We start from the raw sequence: 20,544 nt of genomic DNA, 5'->3' as shown, positions 1-20,544 counted from the left end.
CTGATTAGTAGTTCGGTGTGTTGGACTGCCGAAACTGCCTGGCAGTCACAGTTCCTACCGAGAATCTGTAGAGCCCGCAAGAAATCGTCCAGTCTCCCCGGGAGTTGCCGTCTCGTGGCCAGGAGGTGCCTGGCGTACACTTGATTCACCGACTTAATGTCGTGCCCCTTCAGTAGCGTCATCGCTTCTGTGTAGGTGGGCGCATCCCGGATGAGGGGAAAAACTTGACGGCTCACCCGTGAGTAGAGGACTTGGAGCTTCTGTGGGTCCGAGAGTTCTTCAGTGGCTGCCCTGAGGTAGCCTTCAAAGCAGGCTAGCCAGTGGTCGAAGGCGGACATGGCGTTGGCTGCGTGAGGGCTCAGCTCCAGGCGATCAGGCTTGATTAAGCTGTTCATCTTTTAAAATCTTGTGCAATAAATTGATGTACCGTCAATTACCACAAGATGAGAATGGTGAAACAATCAAAGCTTTATTGCACAAGATGTTGTGTCTCCTGCAGCTGGAACCAGAATGGGAGCAGCGCAGGAGAGCACTCACTTTTATACGCCACCTGCTGGGAGGAGCCAGCAGGCTGGTGTTTACTGTGTACCTGTAATACACGGGCAGTACTGTAATACATGCAATGTGTTACCAGTGGGGCTTACCACACCTTCTTAGCCTTAATCACCCCCATTTACATTCCTTTTGTCTTCTGTCCTTGAAATCATGGTCAATCTCCACCAATCGCTGGCCCCCGTTCCAGCCCCAGCAGCCCCCTCCACTCCAGGGCAAATCTGACCCTAATTCCAGTTCTCTCTAGCTTTGACAAAGAGCCATCCGGACTCAAAACGTTAGCTCCCTTTTCTCTCCACAGATGCTGTCAAACCTGCTGAGATTGTCCAGTATTTTCTGGTTTTGAAAAGAGAAAATTGTTGCGAAAACTTTTCATCTGGATTTTGTTTATTGTCACGTGTACCGAGGTACAGTGAAAAGTATTTTTCTGCGAGCAGCTCAACAGATCATTAAGTACATGAAAAGAAAAGGAAACAAAAGAAAATACATAATAGGGCAACACAAGGTATACAATGTAACTACATAAGCACCGGCATCGGATGAAGCATACAGGGTGTAGTGTTAATGAGGTCAGTCCATAAGAGGGTCATTTAGGAGTCTGGTAACAGCGGGAAAGAAGCTATTTTTGAGTCTGCTCGTGAGTGTTCTCAGACTTCTGTATCTCCTGCTCAATGGAAGAAGTTGGAAGAGTGAGTAAGCCGGGTGGGAGGGGTCTTTGATTATGCTGCCCGCTTTCCCCAGGCAGCGGGAGGTGTAGATGGAGTCAATGGATGGGAGGCAGGTTTGTGTGATGGACTGGGCTGTGTTCATTACTCTCTGAAGTTTCTTGCGGTCTTGGGCCGAGCAGTTGCCATACCAGGCTGTGATGCAGCCAGACAGGATGCTTTCTATGGTGCATCTGCAAAAGTTGGTAAAAGTTAATGTGGACATGCCGAATTTCCGAATCTGACACCCATCAGGACAAATGCAAGAATGGCAAATTTCAAAAAATCGCAGCACTTTATACTCCAGGAGAAACCAAGAGGTCAGGGAACCAAGAGGTGAAGTAATCAGTGGGAAGCGTAGCTGCTTAGGAATACAAAAAAGCACGAAAAGACAGAACTCAGGAGAGGTTAAGATAGTCCCCATCCCACAAAATATGACAGTGTATGGAAAGGCTCAGTAAACCAAGGTCCACCACACTAAGAAAACAAAAAGGGACGGTCAATAGAGAATTAAAGGTGCTATATTTAAATGCGCGCAGTGTACGGAACAAGGTAGATGAGCTTGTGGCCCAGATTGTGACTGGCAGGTATGATGTGGTAGGCATCACAGAGATGTGGTTGCAGGGGGTTCAGGATTGGCATTTAAACATCCAGGGATTCACAACCTAGCGAAAAGACAGAGAGGTGGGCAGAGGGGGCAGGGTTGCCTTGTTAATTAGGAATGAAATTAAATCAATAGCACTAAACGACATAGGGTCAGATGATGTGGAGTCTGTGTGGGTAGAGTTGAGGAACCACAAAGGCAAAAAAACCATAATGGGAGTTATGTACAGGCCTCCTAACAGTGGTCAGGACCAGGGGCACAAAATGCACCACGAAATAGAAAGTGCATGTCAGAAAGGCAAGGTCACAGTGATCATGGGGGACTTCAATATGCAGGTGGACTGGGTAAATAATGCTGCCAGTGGACCCAAGGAAAGGGAATTCATTGAATGTTTACAGGAGGGCTTTTTGGAACAGCTTGTGATGGAGCCCACGAGGGAACAGGCCATTCTGGACTTAGTGTTATGTAATGAGCCAGACTTGATTAAAGATCTAAAGTAAGGGAACACTTAGGAGGCAGTGATCATAATATGGTAGAATTCAATCTGCAATTTGAAAGAAAGCAGTTAGAATCAGATGTAAAGGTGTTACAGTTAAATAAAGGTAACTACAGGGACATGAGGGAGGAACTGATGAAAATCGACTGGGAGCAGAGCCTAGTGGGAAAGACAGTAGAACAGCAATGGCAGGAGTTTCTGGGATTAATTGAGGACACAGTACAGAGGTTCATCCCAAAGAAAAGAAAGGTTATCAGAGGGGGGATTAGACAGCCATGGCTGTCAAAGGAAGTTAGGGAATGCATCAAAGCAAAAGAGAAAGCCTATAATGTGGCAAATAGTAGTGGGAAGTCAGAAGATTGGAAAGGCTACAAAAACAGAGAATAACAAAGAGAGAAATAAGGAAAGAGAGGATCAAATATGAAGGTAGGCTAGCCAGTAACATTAGGAATGATAGTAAAAGTTTCTTTAAATACATTAAAAACAAACGGGAGGCAAAAGTAGACATTGGGCCGCTCCAAAATGACGCTGGTAATCTAGCGATGGGAGACAAGGAAATAGCTGAGGAACTAAATAAGTACTTTGCGTCAGTCTTCACAGTAGAAGACATGAGTAATATTCCAACAATTCAGGAGAGTCAGGGAGCAGAGTTGAATATGGTAGCCATCACAAAGGAGAAAGTGCTAGAGAAACTAAGAGGTCTAAAAATTGATAAATCTCCGGGCCCAGATGGGCTACATCCTAGAGTTCTAAAGGAGATAGCTGAAGAAATAGTGGAGGCGTTAGTTATGATCTTTCAAAAGTCACTGGAGTCAGGGAAAGTCCCAGAGAATTGGAAAATCGCTGTTGTAACCCACCTGTTCAAGAAGGGAACAAGGAAAAAGATGGAAAATTATAGGCCAATTAGCCTAACCTCGGTTGTTGGCAAGATTCTAGAATCCATTGTTAAGGATGAGATTTCTAAATTCTTGGAAGTGCAGGGTCGGATTAGGACAAGTCAGCATGGATTTAGTAAGGGGAGGTCGTGCCTGACAAACCTGTTAGAGTTCTTTGAAGAGATAACAAATAGGTTAGACCAAGGAGAGCCAATGGATGTTATCTATCTTGACTTCCAAAAGGCCTTTGATAAGGTGCCTCACGGGTGACTGCTGAGTAAAATAAGGGCCCATGGTATTCGAGGCAAGGTACTAACATGGATTGACGATTGGCTGTCAGGCAGAAGGCAGAGAGTTGGGATAAAAGGTTCTTTTTCGGAATGGCAACAGGTGACTAGTGGTGTCCCGCAGGGTTCAGTGTTGGGGCCACAGCTGTTCTCTTTATATATTAACGATCTAGATGACGGGACTGGGGGCATTCTGGCTAAGTTTGCCGATGATACAAAGATAGGTGGAGGGGCAGGTAGTATTGTGGTGGTGGGGAGGCTGCAGAAAGATTTAGACAGTTTAGCAGAGTGGTCCAAGAAATGGCTGATGAAATTCAACGTGGGCAAGTGCGAGGTCTTGCACTTTGGAAAAAAGAATAGAGGCATGGACTATTTTCTAAACGGTGACAAAATTCATAATACTGAAATGCAAAGGGACTTGGGAGTCCTAGTCCAGGATTCTCTAAAGGTAAACTTGCAGGTTGAGTCCGTAATTAAGAAAGCAAATGCAATGTTGTCATTTATCTCAAGAGGCTTGGAATATAAAAGCATGGATGTACTTCTGAAGCTTTATAAAACACTAGTTAGGCCCCATTTAGAATACTGTGAGCAATTTTGGGCCCCACACCTCAGGAAGGACATACTGGCACTGGAGCGGGTCCAGCGGAGATTCACACGGATGATCCCAGGAATGGTAGGCCTAACATACGATGAACGTCTGAGGATCCTGGGATTATATTCATTGGAGTTTAGGAGGTTGAGGGGAGATCTAATAGAAAGTTACAAGATAATGAATGGCTTAGATAGGGTGGATGTAGGGAAGTTGTTTCCATTAGCAGGGGAGACTAGGACCCGGGGGGCACAGCCTTCGAATAAAAGGGAGTCCCTTTAGAACAGAGATGAGGAGAAATTTCTTCAGCCAGAGAGTGGTAGGTCTGTGGAATTCATTGCCACAGAGGGCGGTGGAGGCCGGGACGTTGAGTGTCTTTAGGACAGAAGTTGATAAATTCTTGATTTCTCGAGGAATTAAGGGCTATGGAGCGAGAGCGGGTAAATGGAGTTGAAATCAGCCATGATTGAATGGTGGAGTGGATTCGATGGGCCTATTGGCCTCACTTCCGCTCCTATGTCTTATGGTCTTAAAAGGGTGCTGATTGGCTGGTAGGTCATCACTGATTGGTCAAGGTGTTGCTAGGGAGATGATGAGTGCAAGATAAAAAGCTTTGTCTCTCTCTCTGTTCAGAACATGTGCTCTTTAAAACTTACCTCCTCAACCAAGATTTTTACCATCTATCCTAATATCTCCCTCAGTCTCATGTCTTTTTTTGGCTGATGACATTCCTGTGATGTAATGTAACATTGGATAAAAGCAAATTATTGAGGATGCTGGAATCTGAAACCAAAGAGAAAATGCTGGAAAATCTCAGCAGGTCTGGCAGCATCTGTAGGGAGAGAAAAGAGCTAACGTTTCAAGTCTGAGGATCCTGAGGATCGTGGGCAGCACGGTAGCATTGTGGATAGCACAATTGCTTCACAACTCCAGGGTCCCAGGTTCGATTCTGGCTTGGGTCACTGCCTGTGCGGAGTCTGCACATCCTCCCCGTGTGTGCGTGGGTTTCCTCCGGTTGCTCCGGTTTCCTCCCACAGTCCAAAGATGTGCAGGTTAGGTGGATTGGCTATGATAAATTGCCCTTAGTGTCCGAAATTGCCCTTAGTGTTGGGTGGGGTTACTGGGTTATGGGGATAGGGTGGAGGTGTGGACCTTGGGTCGGGTGCTCTTTCCAAGAGCCGGTGCAGACTCGATGGGCTGAATGGCCTCCTTCTGCACTGTAAATTCTATGATCAGAAGTCCAGATGATCCTTTGTCAAAGCTCCCTGTTTAAGTAGGGAGAGAAGCAGAAGACAGGACATTATAGGCCGGTTAGCCTGAATTCGGTCATTGCTAAGATTTTAGAGTCCATTATTAACGATGGGATTGTGGAATACTTGGAAGTGCATGGTAAATAGGACGGAGTCAGCACTGCTTCGTCAAGGGGAGGTCATGTCTGACAAATCTGTTAGAATTCTTTGAGGAGGTAACAAGGAAGTTAGACAAAGGAGAAGATATGGATGTGATCTATTTAGATTTCCAGAAGGCCTTTGACAAGGTGTCGTTCAGGAGGCTGTTAAATGAGTTAAAAGCCCATGGTGTTGAGGGTAAGATCCTGGCATGGATAGAGGATTGGCTGACTGGCAGAAGGCAGAGAGTGGGGATAAAGGGGTCTTTGTCAGGATGGCAACCTGTGACTAGTGGTCAGTATTGGGACCACAACTTTTCACAATATACATTAATGATCTGGAAGAAGGTACTGAAGGCACTGTTGCTAAGTTTGCAGATGATTCAAAGATCTGTAGAGGGACAGGTAGCGTTGAGCAAGCGGGGGGGGGGGGGGGGCTGCAGAAGGACTTGGACAGGCTAGAAGAGTGGGCAAAAAATGGCAGATGCAATACACTGTGGAACAGTGTGAATTTATTCACTTTGGAAGGAGAAATGGAGGCATAGACTATTTTCTAAATGGGGAAATGCTTAGGAAATCAGAAGCGCAAAAGGACTTAGAGTCCTTGTTCAAGATTCTCTTAATGTTAATGTGCAGGTTCAGTCGGCAGTTCGGAAGGCAAATGCAATGTTGGCATTCATGTCGAGAGGGCTAGAATACAAGACCAGGGATGTACTTCTGAGACTGTATAAGTTCAGAACCTATTTGGAGATCTGTTCAGACCCCATTTGGAGTATTGTGAGCAGTTTTGGGCCCCGTATCAAAATAAGGATGTGCTGGCCTTGGACAGGGTCCAGAGGAGGTTCACAAGAATGATCCCTGGAATGAAGAACTTGTCATATGAGGAGTGGTTGAGGACTCTGGGTCTGTATTCGTTGGAGTTTTAGAAGGATGAGGGGAGATCTTATTGAAACTTAAAGGATATGGTGAGGCCTGGATAGAGTGGACGTGGAGAGGATGTTTCCACTTGTAGGAGAAACTAGAAACAGAGGACACCATCTCAGACTGAAGGAACGATCCTTTAAAACAGAGATGAGGAGGAATTTCTTCAGCCAGAGGGTGGTGAATCTGTGGAACACTTTGCCGCAGGAGGCTGTGGGGGCCAATTCACTGAGTGTCTTTACCACAGAGATAGATAGGTTCTTGATTAATAAGGGGATTAGGGGTTATGGGGAGAAGGCAGGAGAATGGGGATCAGAAAAATACCAGCCATGATTGAATGGCAGAGTGGACTCGATGGGCCGAGTGGCCTAATTCTGCTCCTATATCTTACAGTCTTATGGTGGTGGGTTTACAAAATAACATGACGTTTTCACAGCCTTTTAAAAAAATCTGGCGCAAGCTCACAAATATGTCACCACGTTTATCAAATTCAAGATTAGTGGGATATGAACTCTCAACCTATTGTTCTTAATACCAGTAACATTATTAGAAGGCCACTGTTCCCCAACGTCTCCAAGCTACTGAGATAAAATGGTGGAAAGACTTGCATTTATATGGCATCTTTCACAGGCTGTTAGGACATCTCAAAGTGCTTTACTGTCAATTAAGTATTTCTGAAGTGGGGGACTTCCGGGTGCGGCGATGACCAGCTGAGTCGCACGTTTCGGCAGCTCCCGGTGAAACGGACTTTTGGGCTCTTGATAGGAGCCCCAACGGCAATTTTGGCGGCTAAAAACACTGTGCGGTAAACCAGAAGGGAATTCCCCCCTGGATACGGATGAAAAAAGGAGGAGAAAGTGGCCGGATTGCAGTGGATCCTTTAGAACAGCGGCAAGGAAGGCAAGCAAAAACCAAGGTGGCGTCGGAAGGTGGCAGTTTAACATGGGGCCCTGAACAACAAGAGTTCTTGAAATGCTGTGTGGAAGAGCTCAAAAAGGAAATGAAGAAAGAGCTGTTGGCCCCGATACTACAGGCGATCGAAGGGCTAAAGGAGGAACAAAAGACCCAGGAGCGGGAGCTTCGGGTCGTGAAGGCAAAGGCAGCCGAGAATGAGGACGGCATACAGGGCCTGGTGGTGAAGACGGAGACGCATGAGGCACATCAGAAACGATGTGTGGAAAGGTTGGAGGCACTGGAGAACAACGCAAGGAGGAACAACCTGAGGATTCTTGGTCTTCCTGAAGGTGCGGAGGGAGCGGACGTCGGGGCATATGTGAGCACGGTGCTGCACTCGTTAATGGGAGCGGAGGCCCCGGCGGGTCCATTGGAGGTGGAGGGAGCATACCGAGTGATAGCGCGAGGACCGAGAGCAGGAGAAATTCCCAGAGCCATAGTGGTGAGATTCCTCCGTTTTAAGGATAGAGAAATGGTCCTTAGATGGGCAAAGAAAACTCGGAGCAGTAAATGGGAGAACGCGGTGATCCGCGTTTATCAAGACTGGAGTGCGGAGGTGGCGAGAAGGAGGGCGAGCTTTAATCGGGCCAAGGCGGTGCTTCATAAAAAGAAAACATTTGGAATGCTGCAACCGGCAAGACTGTGGGTCACATATCGAGGGAGGCACCACTACTTTGAGACGGCGGATGAAGCGTGGACTTTTATTGTGGAAGAAAAACTGGAATGAGCGGGTTATTAAAAAGAACGTTTGAACAAAGTGGTGGGGCGAATGTGGGGGGCGAAGAGGGGGGTTAAAAAGGGGGGAAAGAGGAGTTTTATGTACTAATCCTGCGATGTGGTAACTTTTCTCTCTTCCACAGGTGGTGATGGGGGGAGGAGGGGAGGTGGAGGAGATGGGGCGTTGGCCATTGGGGGCGGGGCCAAGGGAGAAGCGCGGGCTTGGTTCCCGCTCTATGATAATCATGGCGGGAATAGAGAAGCAGGAAGGAGGGGGCGTCGCACGGTGCGAGCCGAGGTCACGGGGGGAAGCCGAGGTCGGCCAGAGTTTGCTGACTTCTGGGGGGAGTAATTACGCTAGCGGGGGATCTAGCGGGGGGGGGGGGGGGGGGGTGGGAGGGGGGAATTACTGGGTTGCTGCTGCTGGGGAGAGGGGGGAGCTGGTATGGGAGGGGATGGGCGGGGGGGCACCGCCTGGGGGAGATACAGCTGCGTGGGAACCGGGTGAGGAGCTGGAAAAAGGGGATGGCTAATCGACAAGGGGGGGGTAGGAAGCCCCCCAACCCGGCTGATCACGTGGAACGTGAGAGGGCTGAACGGGCCGATAAAGAGGGCACGGGTACTCGCACACCTTAAGAAACTTAAGGCAGATGTGGTTATGTTACAGGAAACGCACCTGAAACTGATAGACCAGGTTAGGCTACGCAAAGGATGGGTGGGGCAGGTGTTCCATTCAGGGCTAGATGCGAAAAACAGGGGGGTGGCTATATTAATGGGGAAGCGGGTAATGTTCGAGGCAAAGACTATAGTGGCGGATAACGGGGGCAGATACGTGATGGTGAGTGGCAAACTACAGGGGAGACGGTGGTTTCGGAAAACGTATATGCCCCGAACTGGGATGATGCCAATTTTATGAGGCGGATGCTCGGACGCATTCCGGACCTAGAGATGGGAAAGCTGATAATGGGGGGAGATTTTAATACGGTGTTGGAACCAGGGCTGGATAGGTCGAAGTCCAGGACTGGAAGGAGGCCGGCAGCAGCCAAGGTACTTAAAGATTTTATGGAGCAGATGGGAGGTGTAGACCCGTGGAGATTTAGCAGACCTAGGAGTAAGGAGTTCTCGTTTTTCTCCTATGTCCATAAAGTCTACTCGTGAATAGACTTTTTTGTGCTGGGAAGGGCATTGATCCCGAAGGTGAGGGGAACGGAGTATAGGGCTATAGCCATTTCGGATCACGTTCCACACTGGGTAGACTTGGAGATAGGGGAGGAAACAGGAGGGCGCCCACCCTGGAGAATGGACATGGGACTAATGGCAGATGAGGGTGTGTGCCTAAGGGTGAGGGGGTGCATTGAAAAGTACTTGGAACTCAATGATAATGGGGAGGTCCAGGTGGGAGTGGTCTGGGAGGCGTTGAAGGCGGTGGTTAGAGGGGAGCTGATATCAATAAGGGCACATAAAGGGAAGCAGGAGAGTAAGGAACGGGAGCGGTTGCTGCAAGAACTTTTGAGGGTGGACAGACAATATGCGGAAGCACCGGAGGAGGGACTGTACAGGGAAAGGCAAAGGCTACATGTAGAATTTGACTTGCTGACTACGGGCACTGCAGAGGCACAATGGAGGAAGGCACAGGGTGTACAGTACGAATATGGGGGGAAGGCGAGCAGGTTGCTGGCACACCAATTGAGGAAAAGGGGAGCAGCGAGGGAAATAGGGGGAGTGAGGGATGAGGAAGGAGAGATGGAGCGGGGAGCGGAGAGAGTGAATGGAGTGTTCAAGACATTTTATAAAAAATTATATGAAGCTCAACCCCCGGATGGGAGGGAGAGAATGATGGGCTTCTTGGATCGGCTGGAATTTCCCAAGGTGGAAGAGCAGGAAAGGGTGGGACTGGGAGCACAGATCGAGGTAGAAGAAGTGGTGAAAGGAATTAGGAGCATGCAGGCGGCAAAGGCCCCGGGACTGGATGGATTCCCAGTCGAATTCTATAGAAAATATGTGGACTTGCTCGCCCCGGTATTGACGAGGACCTTTAATGAGGCAAAGGAAAGGGGACAACTGCCCCCGACTATGTCTGAAGCAACGATATCGCTTCTCTGAAAGAAGGAAAAGGACCCGCTACAATGCGGGTCCTATAGACCTATTTCCCTCCTAAATGTAGATGCCAAGATCCTGGCCAAGGTAATGGCAATGAGAATAGAGGAATGTGTCCCGGGGGTGGTCCACGAGGACCAAACTGGGTTTGTGAAGGGGAGACAGCTGAACACGAATATACGGAGGCTGTTAGGGGTAATGATGATGGCCCCACCAGAGGGGGAAACGGAGATAGTAGTGGCAATGGATGCCGAGAAAGCATTTGATAGAGTGGAGTGGGATTATTTGTGGGAGGTGTTGAGGAGATTTGGTTTTGGAGAGGGGTATGTTCGATGGGTGCAGCTGTTGTATAGGGCCCCCATGGCGAGCGTGGTCACGAATGGACGGGGATCTGCATATTTTCGGCTCCATAGAGGGACAAGGCAGGGATGCCCTCTGTCCCCATTATTGTTTGCACTGGCGATTGAGCCCCTGGCGATAGCGTTGAGGGGTTCCAAGAAGTGGAGGGGAGTACTTAGAGGAGAAGAACACCGGGTATCTTTGTATGCGGACGATTTGCTACTATACGTGGCAGACCCGGCGGAGGGGATGCCAGAAATAATGCGGATACTTGGGGAGTTTGGGGAGTTTTCAGGGTATAAATTAAACATGGGGAAAAGTGAGTTGTTTGTGGTGCATCCAGGGGAGCAGAGTAGAGAAATAGAGGACCTACCGTTGAGGAAGGTAACAAGGGACTTTCGTTACCTGGGGATCCAGATAGCCAAGAATTGGGGCACATTGCATAGGTTAAATTTAACGCGGTTGGTGGAACAAATGGAGGAGGATTTCAAGAGATGGGATATGATATCCCTGTCACTGGCAGGGAGGGTGCAGGCGGTTAAGATGGTGGTCCTCTCGAGATTCCTCTTTGTGTTTCAGTGCCTCCCGGTGGTGATCACGAAGGCTTTTTTTAAAAGGATTGAAAAGAGCATCATGGGTTTTGTGTGGGCCGGGAAGACCCCGAGAGTGAGGAAGGGATTCTTACAGCGTAGCAGGGATAGGGGGGGGCTGGCACTACCGAGCCTAAGTGAGTGTTATTGGGCCGCTAATATTTCAATGGTGAGTAAGTGGATGGGAGAGGAGGAGGGAGCGGCGTGGAAGAGATTAGAGAGGGCGTCCTGTAGGGGGACTAGCCTACAGGCTATGGTGACAGCCCCATTGCCGTTCTCACCGAGGAACTACACCACAAGCCCAGTGGTGGTGGCTACACTGAAGATTTGTGGACAGTGGAGACGGCATAGGGGAAAGACTGGAGCCTTGGGGGGGTCCCCGATAGGTTTGCCCCGGGGGGGAATGGATGGGGGATATGGAATGTGGCAAAGAGCAGGAATAACGCAACTGAAAGATCTGTTTGTGGATGGGAAGTTCGCGAGTCTGGGAGCGCTGACCGAGAAATATGGGTTGCCCCAAGGGAATGCATTCAGGTATATGCAACTGAGGGCTTTTGCGAGGCAACAGGTGAGGGAATTCCCGCAGATCCCGACACAAGAGGTGCAGGACAGAGTGATCTCAAAGACATGGGTGGGGGATGGTAAGGTGTCAGATATATATAGGGAAATGAGGGACGAAGGGGAGACTATGGTAGATGAACTAAAAGGGAAATGGGAAGAAGAGCTGGGGGAGGAGATCGAGGAGGGGCTGTGGGCAGATGCCCTAAGCAGGGTAAACTCGTCGTCCTCGTGTGCCAGGCTAAGCCTGATTCAGTTTAAGGTATTACACAGGGCGCATATGACTGGAGCACGGCTCAGTAAATTTTTTGGGGTGGAGGATAGGTGTGCGAGGTGCTCGAGAAGCCCAGCGAATCATACCCATATGTTTTGGTCATGCCCGGCACTACAGGGGTTCTGGGTGGGGGTGACAAAGGTGCTTTCAAAAGTAGTGGGGGTCCGGGTTGAACCAAGCTGGGGGTTGGCTATATTTGGGGTTGCACAAGAGCCGGGAGTGCAGGAGGCGAGAGAGGCCGATGTTTTGGCCTTTGCGTCCCTAGTAGCCCGGCGCAGGATATTGTTAATGTGGAAAGAAGCCAAGCCCCCGGGGGTGGAGACCTGGATAAATGACATGGCAGGGTTCATAAAGCTAGAGCGGATTAAGTTCGTTCTAAGGGGGTCGGCTCAAGGGTTCACCAGGCGGTGGCAACCGTTCGTCGAATACCTCGCAGAAAGATAGATGGAATGGAAAAAAGAAGGCAGCAGCAGCAGCCCAGGATCGGGAGGGGGGGGGGGGGGGGGGGGGGAGGAGGGGGGTAGGGGAGTGGGGGTGGGGGGGGAGGAGGAACCAGAAGGACTCTCAGGGTTGTTAATATATACTGTATAATATGTATAGGTCGTTGCGACAGATAATTATATATTGGACTGTTAAATTATATTTTTGGAGAGTGTTACTTGTGATAAGGCAGTTGCCAATTAGGGTTAGTTTTCATTTTTGTTATTTATTATTTATTCATTTTTTGTTTATAAAATAGGTCATTGTTATTTGTGTTGTTATAATATTGTGTAAAGGATGCACAATGTACTGTGTTGGTTGACCAAAAATTTTCAATAAAATATTTATTAAAAAAAAGTATTTCTGAAGTGCAGGACCTGTCACAATGTAGGAAACACAAGAGCCAACTTGTGCCGGGCCTGATTTTGCAAGCTCCCACAAAAACTAACATGCTATGTTAGCGGCATGGTGACACAGCGTCAGGGACCCGGGTTCAATTCCCACCTCGGGTGACTGTCTGTTTGGAGTTTGCACTTTCTCCCTGTGTCTGCGTGGGTTTCCGCCGGATGCTCCGGTTTCCTTCCACAGTCCAAAATGTGTAGGTTCGGTGGACTGGCCATGCTAAATTGCCCATTTGTGTCCAAAGATGTGATGGTTAGGCCGGATTACAGGGATAAGGAGGTAGGTATGGTGCTCTTTCGCAGGGCGGTGGAGACTTGATGGACTGAATGGCTCCTGTTTGCACTGTAGGGATTCTATGGATTCTATATTGATTAGAGATTGGCCTCTTGTCATTTTATCTTTCATGCAGCTTTTGAAATGTTGACTTGCATTAATTTCCTAAAATTTCGAATTTCCTTTTACTATTTTTCGCTGATGGTGGAGGGAACATGGAAGAGATTTTACGTATATATAGATGAGGTGGAATGAAGTGTAACTGTAAAATAGCAGGGAATCTGACAGAGTTCTCCTGTTCTTTTCCACATAGTGGCCAAGGGAAGAATTACATCTGCCCGAGAAGGCAGGCCAGGCCTCGGTTTATCATCTCGAGCTGGATTCTCCGCAGCCCCGCTCCAAAATCGCGTTCGGCGCGGGGGCGGAGAATCCAATTTCACGCCGAAATCGGGCCCGGCGCCAGTCCGGCGATTCGCCGGGCTCCCGACCGACCGAGTTCCCGCCAACGTGGTTCTAACCACCTGCTGCCGTTCGGGTAAGCTCGCCTGGCGGCTGCGGACTCAGTCCGTGGCCGCCCGGGTGGGGTGTGGGGGGATCGGACACCGGGGGGGGGTGGCGGCTTATAGCCGGTCGGATCTTCGGGCTCGCAGCCGATCGGGGGGCCTACATTCTTCATCTGCCTCCGCGGTCCGAGTCCTCCATGCCGCTCGCCGCGGCCGCTGGAGGCCGCCGCCTTGCGCGTGCGCAGACTCAAAACCGGAAGTGCGGGGGCCCGGATCCTCAGCGAAAGCTGCGTGAAGCACTCCGGCTCCCTGCTAGCCCCCTGCAGGTCAGTGAATCAGCTCCACTTTTTCCAAGGAACCTTGAGAGTGAAATGCGAGAGTTTTTACGCCGGAGTGGAGACATAGTCCCATTTTGGGAGAATCCAACCCCTCATCCGGCTGTGTCTCGGGATTATTACCTGGATTTTGTACTCAAATCCCTGGGGTGGGGTTCAAACCCAGGGAAGGGCAGCAATCCTAGAGAGGTGTTGACCTTTTTTCTGAACAGGGTGGGGTGGCGCTGAGGCAGTTTGCGCACGGGACGAAGAATGATCCAGAAGCAGACTAAATAAGTGGTGCTTTTGTTTACCTGTGCATTTTAGGGACGTCTATTATATCCAAGGAGATCACTCTCGAATCAGTGCAGGAGATTCAGGATGTCATCCAGCGACGGCCACTGATATGGGACAACCTTCACGCCAATGACTACGCCCAGAAACGGGTTTTCCTCGGGCCCTATAAAGGCCGTCCCTCCGACCTGGTCACCAAGCTACAGGGCATGCTCCTCAACCCCAACTGTGAGCTGGAGGCCAATTACATTCCCATCCACACCCTGGCCACGTGGTACAGATCCGGCCTCGGAGCGAAAGGTACAGATATGGAGGTGAAGCGGCAGGTGTCACTGTGTGATAGGAACAGTGAGTGATGTGGTGCCCACTCCCCGTTGCCATGATTAGGGGTGGGAGGAGGGCGGGTTGAAGGTGGGCTAAACGGGTGGGTGAGGAGGGGTGGGGGGAGACAATTGGGTGTGGGCTCGGTACGGAATGGAGGTGTTGGGGGTTTGGATAGAGTGGGTGTGGGTAGGTTTACAGTGAGAAGGGGTGGGTTGTGTTTGAGGGGTGGGTGGTAGGGTCTGGTTGGAGGACATGGGTTGGCCTTGGGGCAAATGTAGGTGGAATGTAATGGGCTGGGAAAAAAATCTTCTTGCTTCGATCTGACTCCTCCACCCCCACTCCATACATTCCCCCCCACCAACACATTTTCCCCCACCCCCCCATACCCCCCCACCCCCACACCTTCCCCCACACTCCACCATACCTTTCCTTCCACCCCGAATCCTTCCTCCCACTCCTCCAGAGCTCCCCACACCTTCCCCCCCCCCACACCCACACACCTTCCCCCACATCCCACACCCCCACACCTCCCTGACACCCCCACACCTTCTCTCACATCCCACAGCCCACACCTCCCCCACACCACCCCCCACACCCCCACACCTCCACACCTCCCCCACACCTCCACACCTCCCCACACACCCACACCTTCCCCCACATCCCACACCCCACACCTCCCCACACCCCCACACCTCCCCACCTCCAGACCTTCCCCCACACTCCACCATAACATTCCTCACACCTCAAATCCTTCCTCCCCATTCCCCCAGAGCCCCCCCACACCTTCCCCCACAGCTCCCCCCCCACACCCACACACCTTCCCCCACATCCCACACCCCCACACTTCCCCACACCCCCACACCTTCTCCCACATCCCACAGCCCACACCTCCCCCCACACCTCCCCCATTCCTCCCCACATCCCCACACACCCCCACACCTCCCCCACACCTCCACACCTCCCCCACACACCCACACCTTCCCCCACATCCCACACCACACACCTCCACACCCCCACACCTCCCCCACCCCCACACCTTCCCCCACACTCCACCATAACTTTCCTCACACCCCAAATCCTTCCTCCCCACTCCCCCAGAGCTCCCCCACACCTTCCCCCACAGCTCCCCCCCCACACCCACACACCTTCCCCCACATCCCACCCCCCCACACCTCCCCACACCCCCACACCTTCCCCCACACCCCCACACCTCCCCCCACACCCCCACACCCCCACACCTCCCCCCACACCCCCACACCTCCCCCACACCTCCACACCTCCCCCACCCCCCCCACACCTCCCCACACCCCCACACCTTCCCCCACACCCCCACACCTTCCCCCACACCCCCACACCCCCACACCTCCCCCCACACCCCCACACCTCCCCCACACCCCCACACCTCCCCCACACCTCCACACCTCCCCACACTTTCCGCCACCTCCCCACACCCCCACACCTCCCCCACACCTTCCCCCACAAGCCACACACCTTCCCCACACCCCACACCTCCCCAAACCCCTACATCTTCTGCCACCTCCCCACACCTCTCCCCCACACCCCCACACTTTCTCCACATCCCCACCCACACCCCACACCTTCCCCAACACCTTCCCCCACCTCCCCCCACATCCATCACCCCCACACCTCCCCACGCCCCCACAGCTCCCCCACACACCCACACCCCCCCGTTTCCCCACACCTCCCCCACAACGTCCCCACACCTGAAAATGAAAATCGCTTATTGTCACAAGTAGGCTTCAATGAAGTTACTGTGAAAAGCCCCTAGTCGCCACATTCCGGCGCCTGTTCGGGGAGGCTGGTACAGGAATTGAACCGTGCTGCTGGCCCGCCTTGGTCTGCTTTCAAAGCCAGCAATTTAGCCCAGTAACCCCCCACATCCCACACCCCCACACCTCCCTCACACCCCCACACCTACCCCCACACCTCCCCCACATCCCCACACCTCCCCCCCACATTTTCCCCCACACCACCAGACCTCCCACACACCCCCACACCTTCCCCACACCCCCACACCTTCCCCACACCCCCACACCTCCCCCACCTCCCCCACTCCCCCACATTTTCCCCCACACCACTAGGCCGCCCCCCCCCACACCATCACACCTCCCCCACACCTTCCCCCACCCCCCCCACACCTCATTCACCTCCCCACACCTCATCCCACACCCCCACACCTCCTCCCACACCCCCACACCTTCCCACACACCCACACCACCTCCCCAGACCCCCTCACCTTCCCCCACATCCCCACACCCCCCACTCCCCCACACCTCCTCCCACACCTCCCCCCGCACCTCCCCCACACCTTCCCCACACCTCTACACCTTCCCCCACACCTCTACACCTTCCCCCACACCCCTACACCTTCCCCCACATCCCCACACCTTCCCCCACACCCCACACCTTCCCCACACCTCCCCGCACACGCCACACCTTCCCCACACCCCCACACCTTCCCCCACACCCCCATACCTTCCCCCCTCCCCCATACCGTCCCCCATGCCCCCATACCTTCCTCCACTCCCCCTACCTTCCCCCACTCCCCCATACCTTCCCCCCACTCCCCCATACCTTCCCCCACTCCCCCATACCTTCCCCCACTTCCCCATACCTTCCCCCACTCCCCCATACCTTCCCCCATCCCCCATACCTTCCCCCACTCCCCCATACCTTCCCCCACTCCCCCATACCTTTCCCCCCTCCCCATACCTTCCCCCACTCCCCCATACCTTCCCCCACTCCCCCATTCCTTTCCCCACTCCACCATACCTTCCCCCACACCTTTCCCCTCCCTCTTACCTTCCCCCACTCCCCCATACCTTCCCCCACTCCCCCATACCTTCCCCCACTCCCCCATATCTTTCCCCACTCCCCCATACCTTCCCCCACTCCCCCACACCTCCCCCCCTCCCGCTCACCCCTACCCCTCTCCTCCACTGTCATCCATACCACCCCGAGCCTATCCTGCTCCTATAAAGTTTTTTTATTCATTCCCTGTCTGTGGAATTTCAGGAAAAGCTGTCACTTATTGCCAGCTTTGTTGAAGGTGCTGATGTGCCACCTTTGGGAATAAGAGGTTCGAGACCAATGAGTGTCCTTGTAGGCCACATCAGAGAGCAGTTCAGGGTTACCCCCATGGTGAGAGAGGAGACTCACCTTCAGGCCGACACTGGGAAACACTGGCAGGTTTCCTCCCCCAAAGGACATTTTCTTTATTGATTGAAGGGATGTGGGTGTCACTGGCTCGGGCAGCATTTATTGCCCCTACCTAATTGACCTCCCGAAGGTGGTTGTGAGCTGCCTTCTTGAACCCTGCAGTCCATGTGGTGTAGGTATACCCACTGGGCGGTTAGGGAGGGAATTCCAGGATTTTGACCCGGCAACAGTAAAGCAATGGCGATATATTTCCAAGTCAGGATGGTGAGTGGCTTGGGAGGAAGTAACCTTTACCGAGAGCAACCTGTTAATTTCTCCTTGAACCAAATTCCAATTGAGATTTGTACTTGCGTTTCCTGGATTATTAGGGCAGTGACCAATCAAAGAACAAAGAAATGTACAGCACAGGAACAGGCCCTTCGGCCCTCCAAGCACGCGCCGACCATGCTGCCCGACTAAACTACAATCTTCTACACTTCCAGGGTCCGTATCCCTCTATTCCCATCCTATTCATATATTTGTCAAGACGCCCCTTAAATGTCACTATCGTCCCTGCTTCCACCACCTCCTCCGGCAGCGAGTTCCAGACACCCACTACCCTCTGCGTAAAAAACTTGCCTCGTACATCTCCTCTAAACCTTGCCCCTCGCACCTTAAACCTATGCCCCCTAGTAATTGACCCCTCTACCCTGGGAAAAAGTCTCTGACTATCCACTCTGACTGCCCCTCATAATTTTGTAGACCTCTATCAGGTCTCCCCTCAACCTCCGTCATTCCAGTGAGAGCAAACCGAGTTTATTCAACCTCTCTTCATAGCTCATGCCCTCCATACCAGGCAACATCCTGGTAAATCTCTTCTGCACCCTCTCTAAAGCCTCCACATCCTTCTGGTAGTGTGGCGACCAGAATTGAACACTATACTCCAAGTGTGGCCTAAATAAAGTTCTATACAGCTGCAACATGACTTGCCAATTCTTATACTCAATGCCCCGGCCAATGAAGGCAAGCATGCCGCATGCCTTCTTGACTAACTTCTCCACCTGTGTTGCCCCTTTCAGTGACCTGTGGACCTGTACACCTAGATCTCTCTGACTGTCAGTACTCTTGCGGGTTCTACCATTCACTGTATATTCCCTACCTATATTAGACCTTCCAAAATGCATTACCTCACATTTGTCCGGATTAAACTCCATCTGCCATCTCTCTGCCCAAGCCTCCAAATGATCTAAATCCTGCTGTATCCTCTGACAGTCCTCATCGCTATCCGCAATTCCACCAACCTTTGTGTCGTCTGCAAACTTACTAATCAGACCAGTTACATTTTCCTCCAAATCATACATATATACTATGAAGATCAAAGGTCCCAGCACTGATCCCTGTGGCCTGTGGAACACCACTCGTCACAGCCCTCCAATCAGAAAAGCACCCTTCCATTACTACTCTCTGCCTTCTATGACCAAGCCAGTTCTGTATCCATCTTGCCAGCTCACCTCTGTGTGACGTCACCTTTTGTACCAGTCTGTCATGAGGGACCTTGTCAAAGGCCTTACTGAAATCCATATAGACAACATCCACTGCCCTACCTGCATCAATCATCTTTGTGACCTCCTCGAAAAACTCTATCAAGTTAGTGAGACACGACCTCCCCTTCACAAAACCGTGTTGCCTCTCACTAATACATCCACTTGCTTCCAAATGGGAGTAGATCCTGTCTCAAATTCCTCAAGCTCTGTGAGGTAGTAGGAATTCTGGCAGAGACCCACGAGGCAGCAAATTGTTTGGATGCATTCCAACTTCCCAATAATCACCTTCTCGGGACAGTGCAGAGGACGAGGGAGTAGGGAAAGGTTCCGCGAGGGTGAGACATTCTAACAGAGAGATTTACTGTTGAATCATTCCAGGTGATGAGTCATGTAGGCCGTACTGTCCCAACGAAGCCTTAAACCTGGCACTGGCTGACTGGGTGAAGGAAGTGAACAGACCTCTGTGTCCAAGTGAGTGAGTTTTTGCGTGTAAGCATATGTGTGTGTGTTTTATAACCTCCCTTTCTATAGAGAAGGAACTTGCATGTATGTCTTTTCATGCATTCTTGGGAATGAGGGGTAAAAATCATGCTTCAACTATGCAAAGCCCTAGTCAGACCACTCCTGGAATAAATACATTTTGGGAACCAGGGGCTGGATTTTCCGCACCATGACGGCGAAATCGCATTCGGCGACGGGGCGGAGAATCCGTTTTCGCGTGCAAAATCGGGACCGGCGCCGGTTTTTCAATTTTACGCCCCCCTGTGCGCCGTGCCGAATATTCACCGCCTCAGGCCATTGCCTGAGGCCCTCCCCGCGATGCTCCGTTGCCGACCAGCCGAATTCCCGACGGCGTGGTTCTAACATGGTCCCGTCACCCGTGATCCTCGTGTGACGGCTGCGGACTCAGCCCGGGGCCGCCACAGTCGGGGGAGGGCCGATTGGCGGGCAGGTGGGGGGGCTTCATTCGGGACTGGGGGCTATGTGTGCGGGCGGTCTGGGGCGGGCGAGCGGCCAATGCGGGGCACTATTTTGCCCGTCCAGGACTGAGTCCGCCATGGAGCACGGCGCGGGTGCTGGAGGCCGCCGTCGCGCGCACGGGCGGCCTCTGACCCGGAAGTGCTGGGGGCCGTATCGGCAGCTAGAGCTGCGAGCTCTCCGACGGCTGCCTGCTAGCCCCCAGCAAAACGGGGAACCTGTGGCTTTTTGACGCCAGTTTTCCTGGCGTAAAAGACCACAGTTTTCCCAGCAGCGTGGGGACATAGTCCCAAAAACAGAGAATCCAGACCCACATCTCAGACAGGACA

At 51.8% G+C, this 20,544-nt stretch overlaps 1 protein-coding gene across 4 annotated transcripts in view; it reads left to right on the top strand.

Moving 5' to 3' along the window:
* The window catches only part of LOC140409317 (protein O-GlcNAcase), a 145,577-nt gene that overhangs the window by 66,774 nt on the left and 58,259 nt on the right, over nt 1–20,544 (top strand). For all 4 annotated transcript variants that reach the window (XM_072497714.1, XM_072497715.1, XM_072497717.1 and 1 more), the window contains 2 exons: nt 14,244–14,510; nt 19,616–19,708. In XM_072497714.1, coding sequence (XP_072353815.1) covers nt 14,244–14,510; nt 19,616–19,708 — 360 coding nt within the window. The remainder of the gene's footprint in view (nt 1–14,243; nt 14,511–19,615; nt 19,709–20,544) is intronic.

The sequence above is a fragment of the Scyliorhinus torazame genome, chromosome 3 (assembly GCF_047496885.1).
Source record: "Scyliorhinus torazame isolate Kashiwa2021f chromosome 3, sScyTor2.1, whole genome shotgun sequence".
Classification (NCBI taxonomy): domain Eukaryota; kingdom Metazoa; phylum Chordata; class Chondrichthyes; order Carcharhiniformes; family Scyliorhinidae; genus Scyliorhinus; species Scyliorhinus torazame.
The sequence above is the reverse complement of the archived record's forward strand: the minus strand, read 5'-3'. Positions and strand labels throughout refer to the sequence as shown.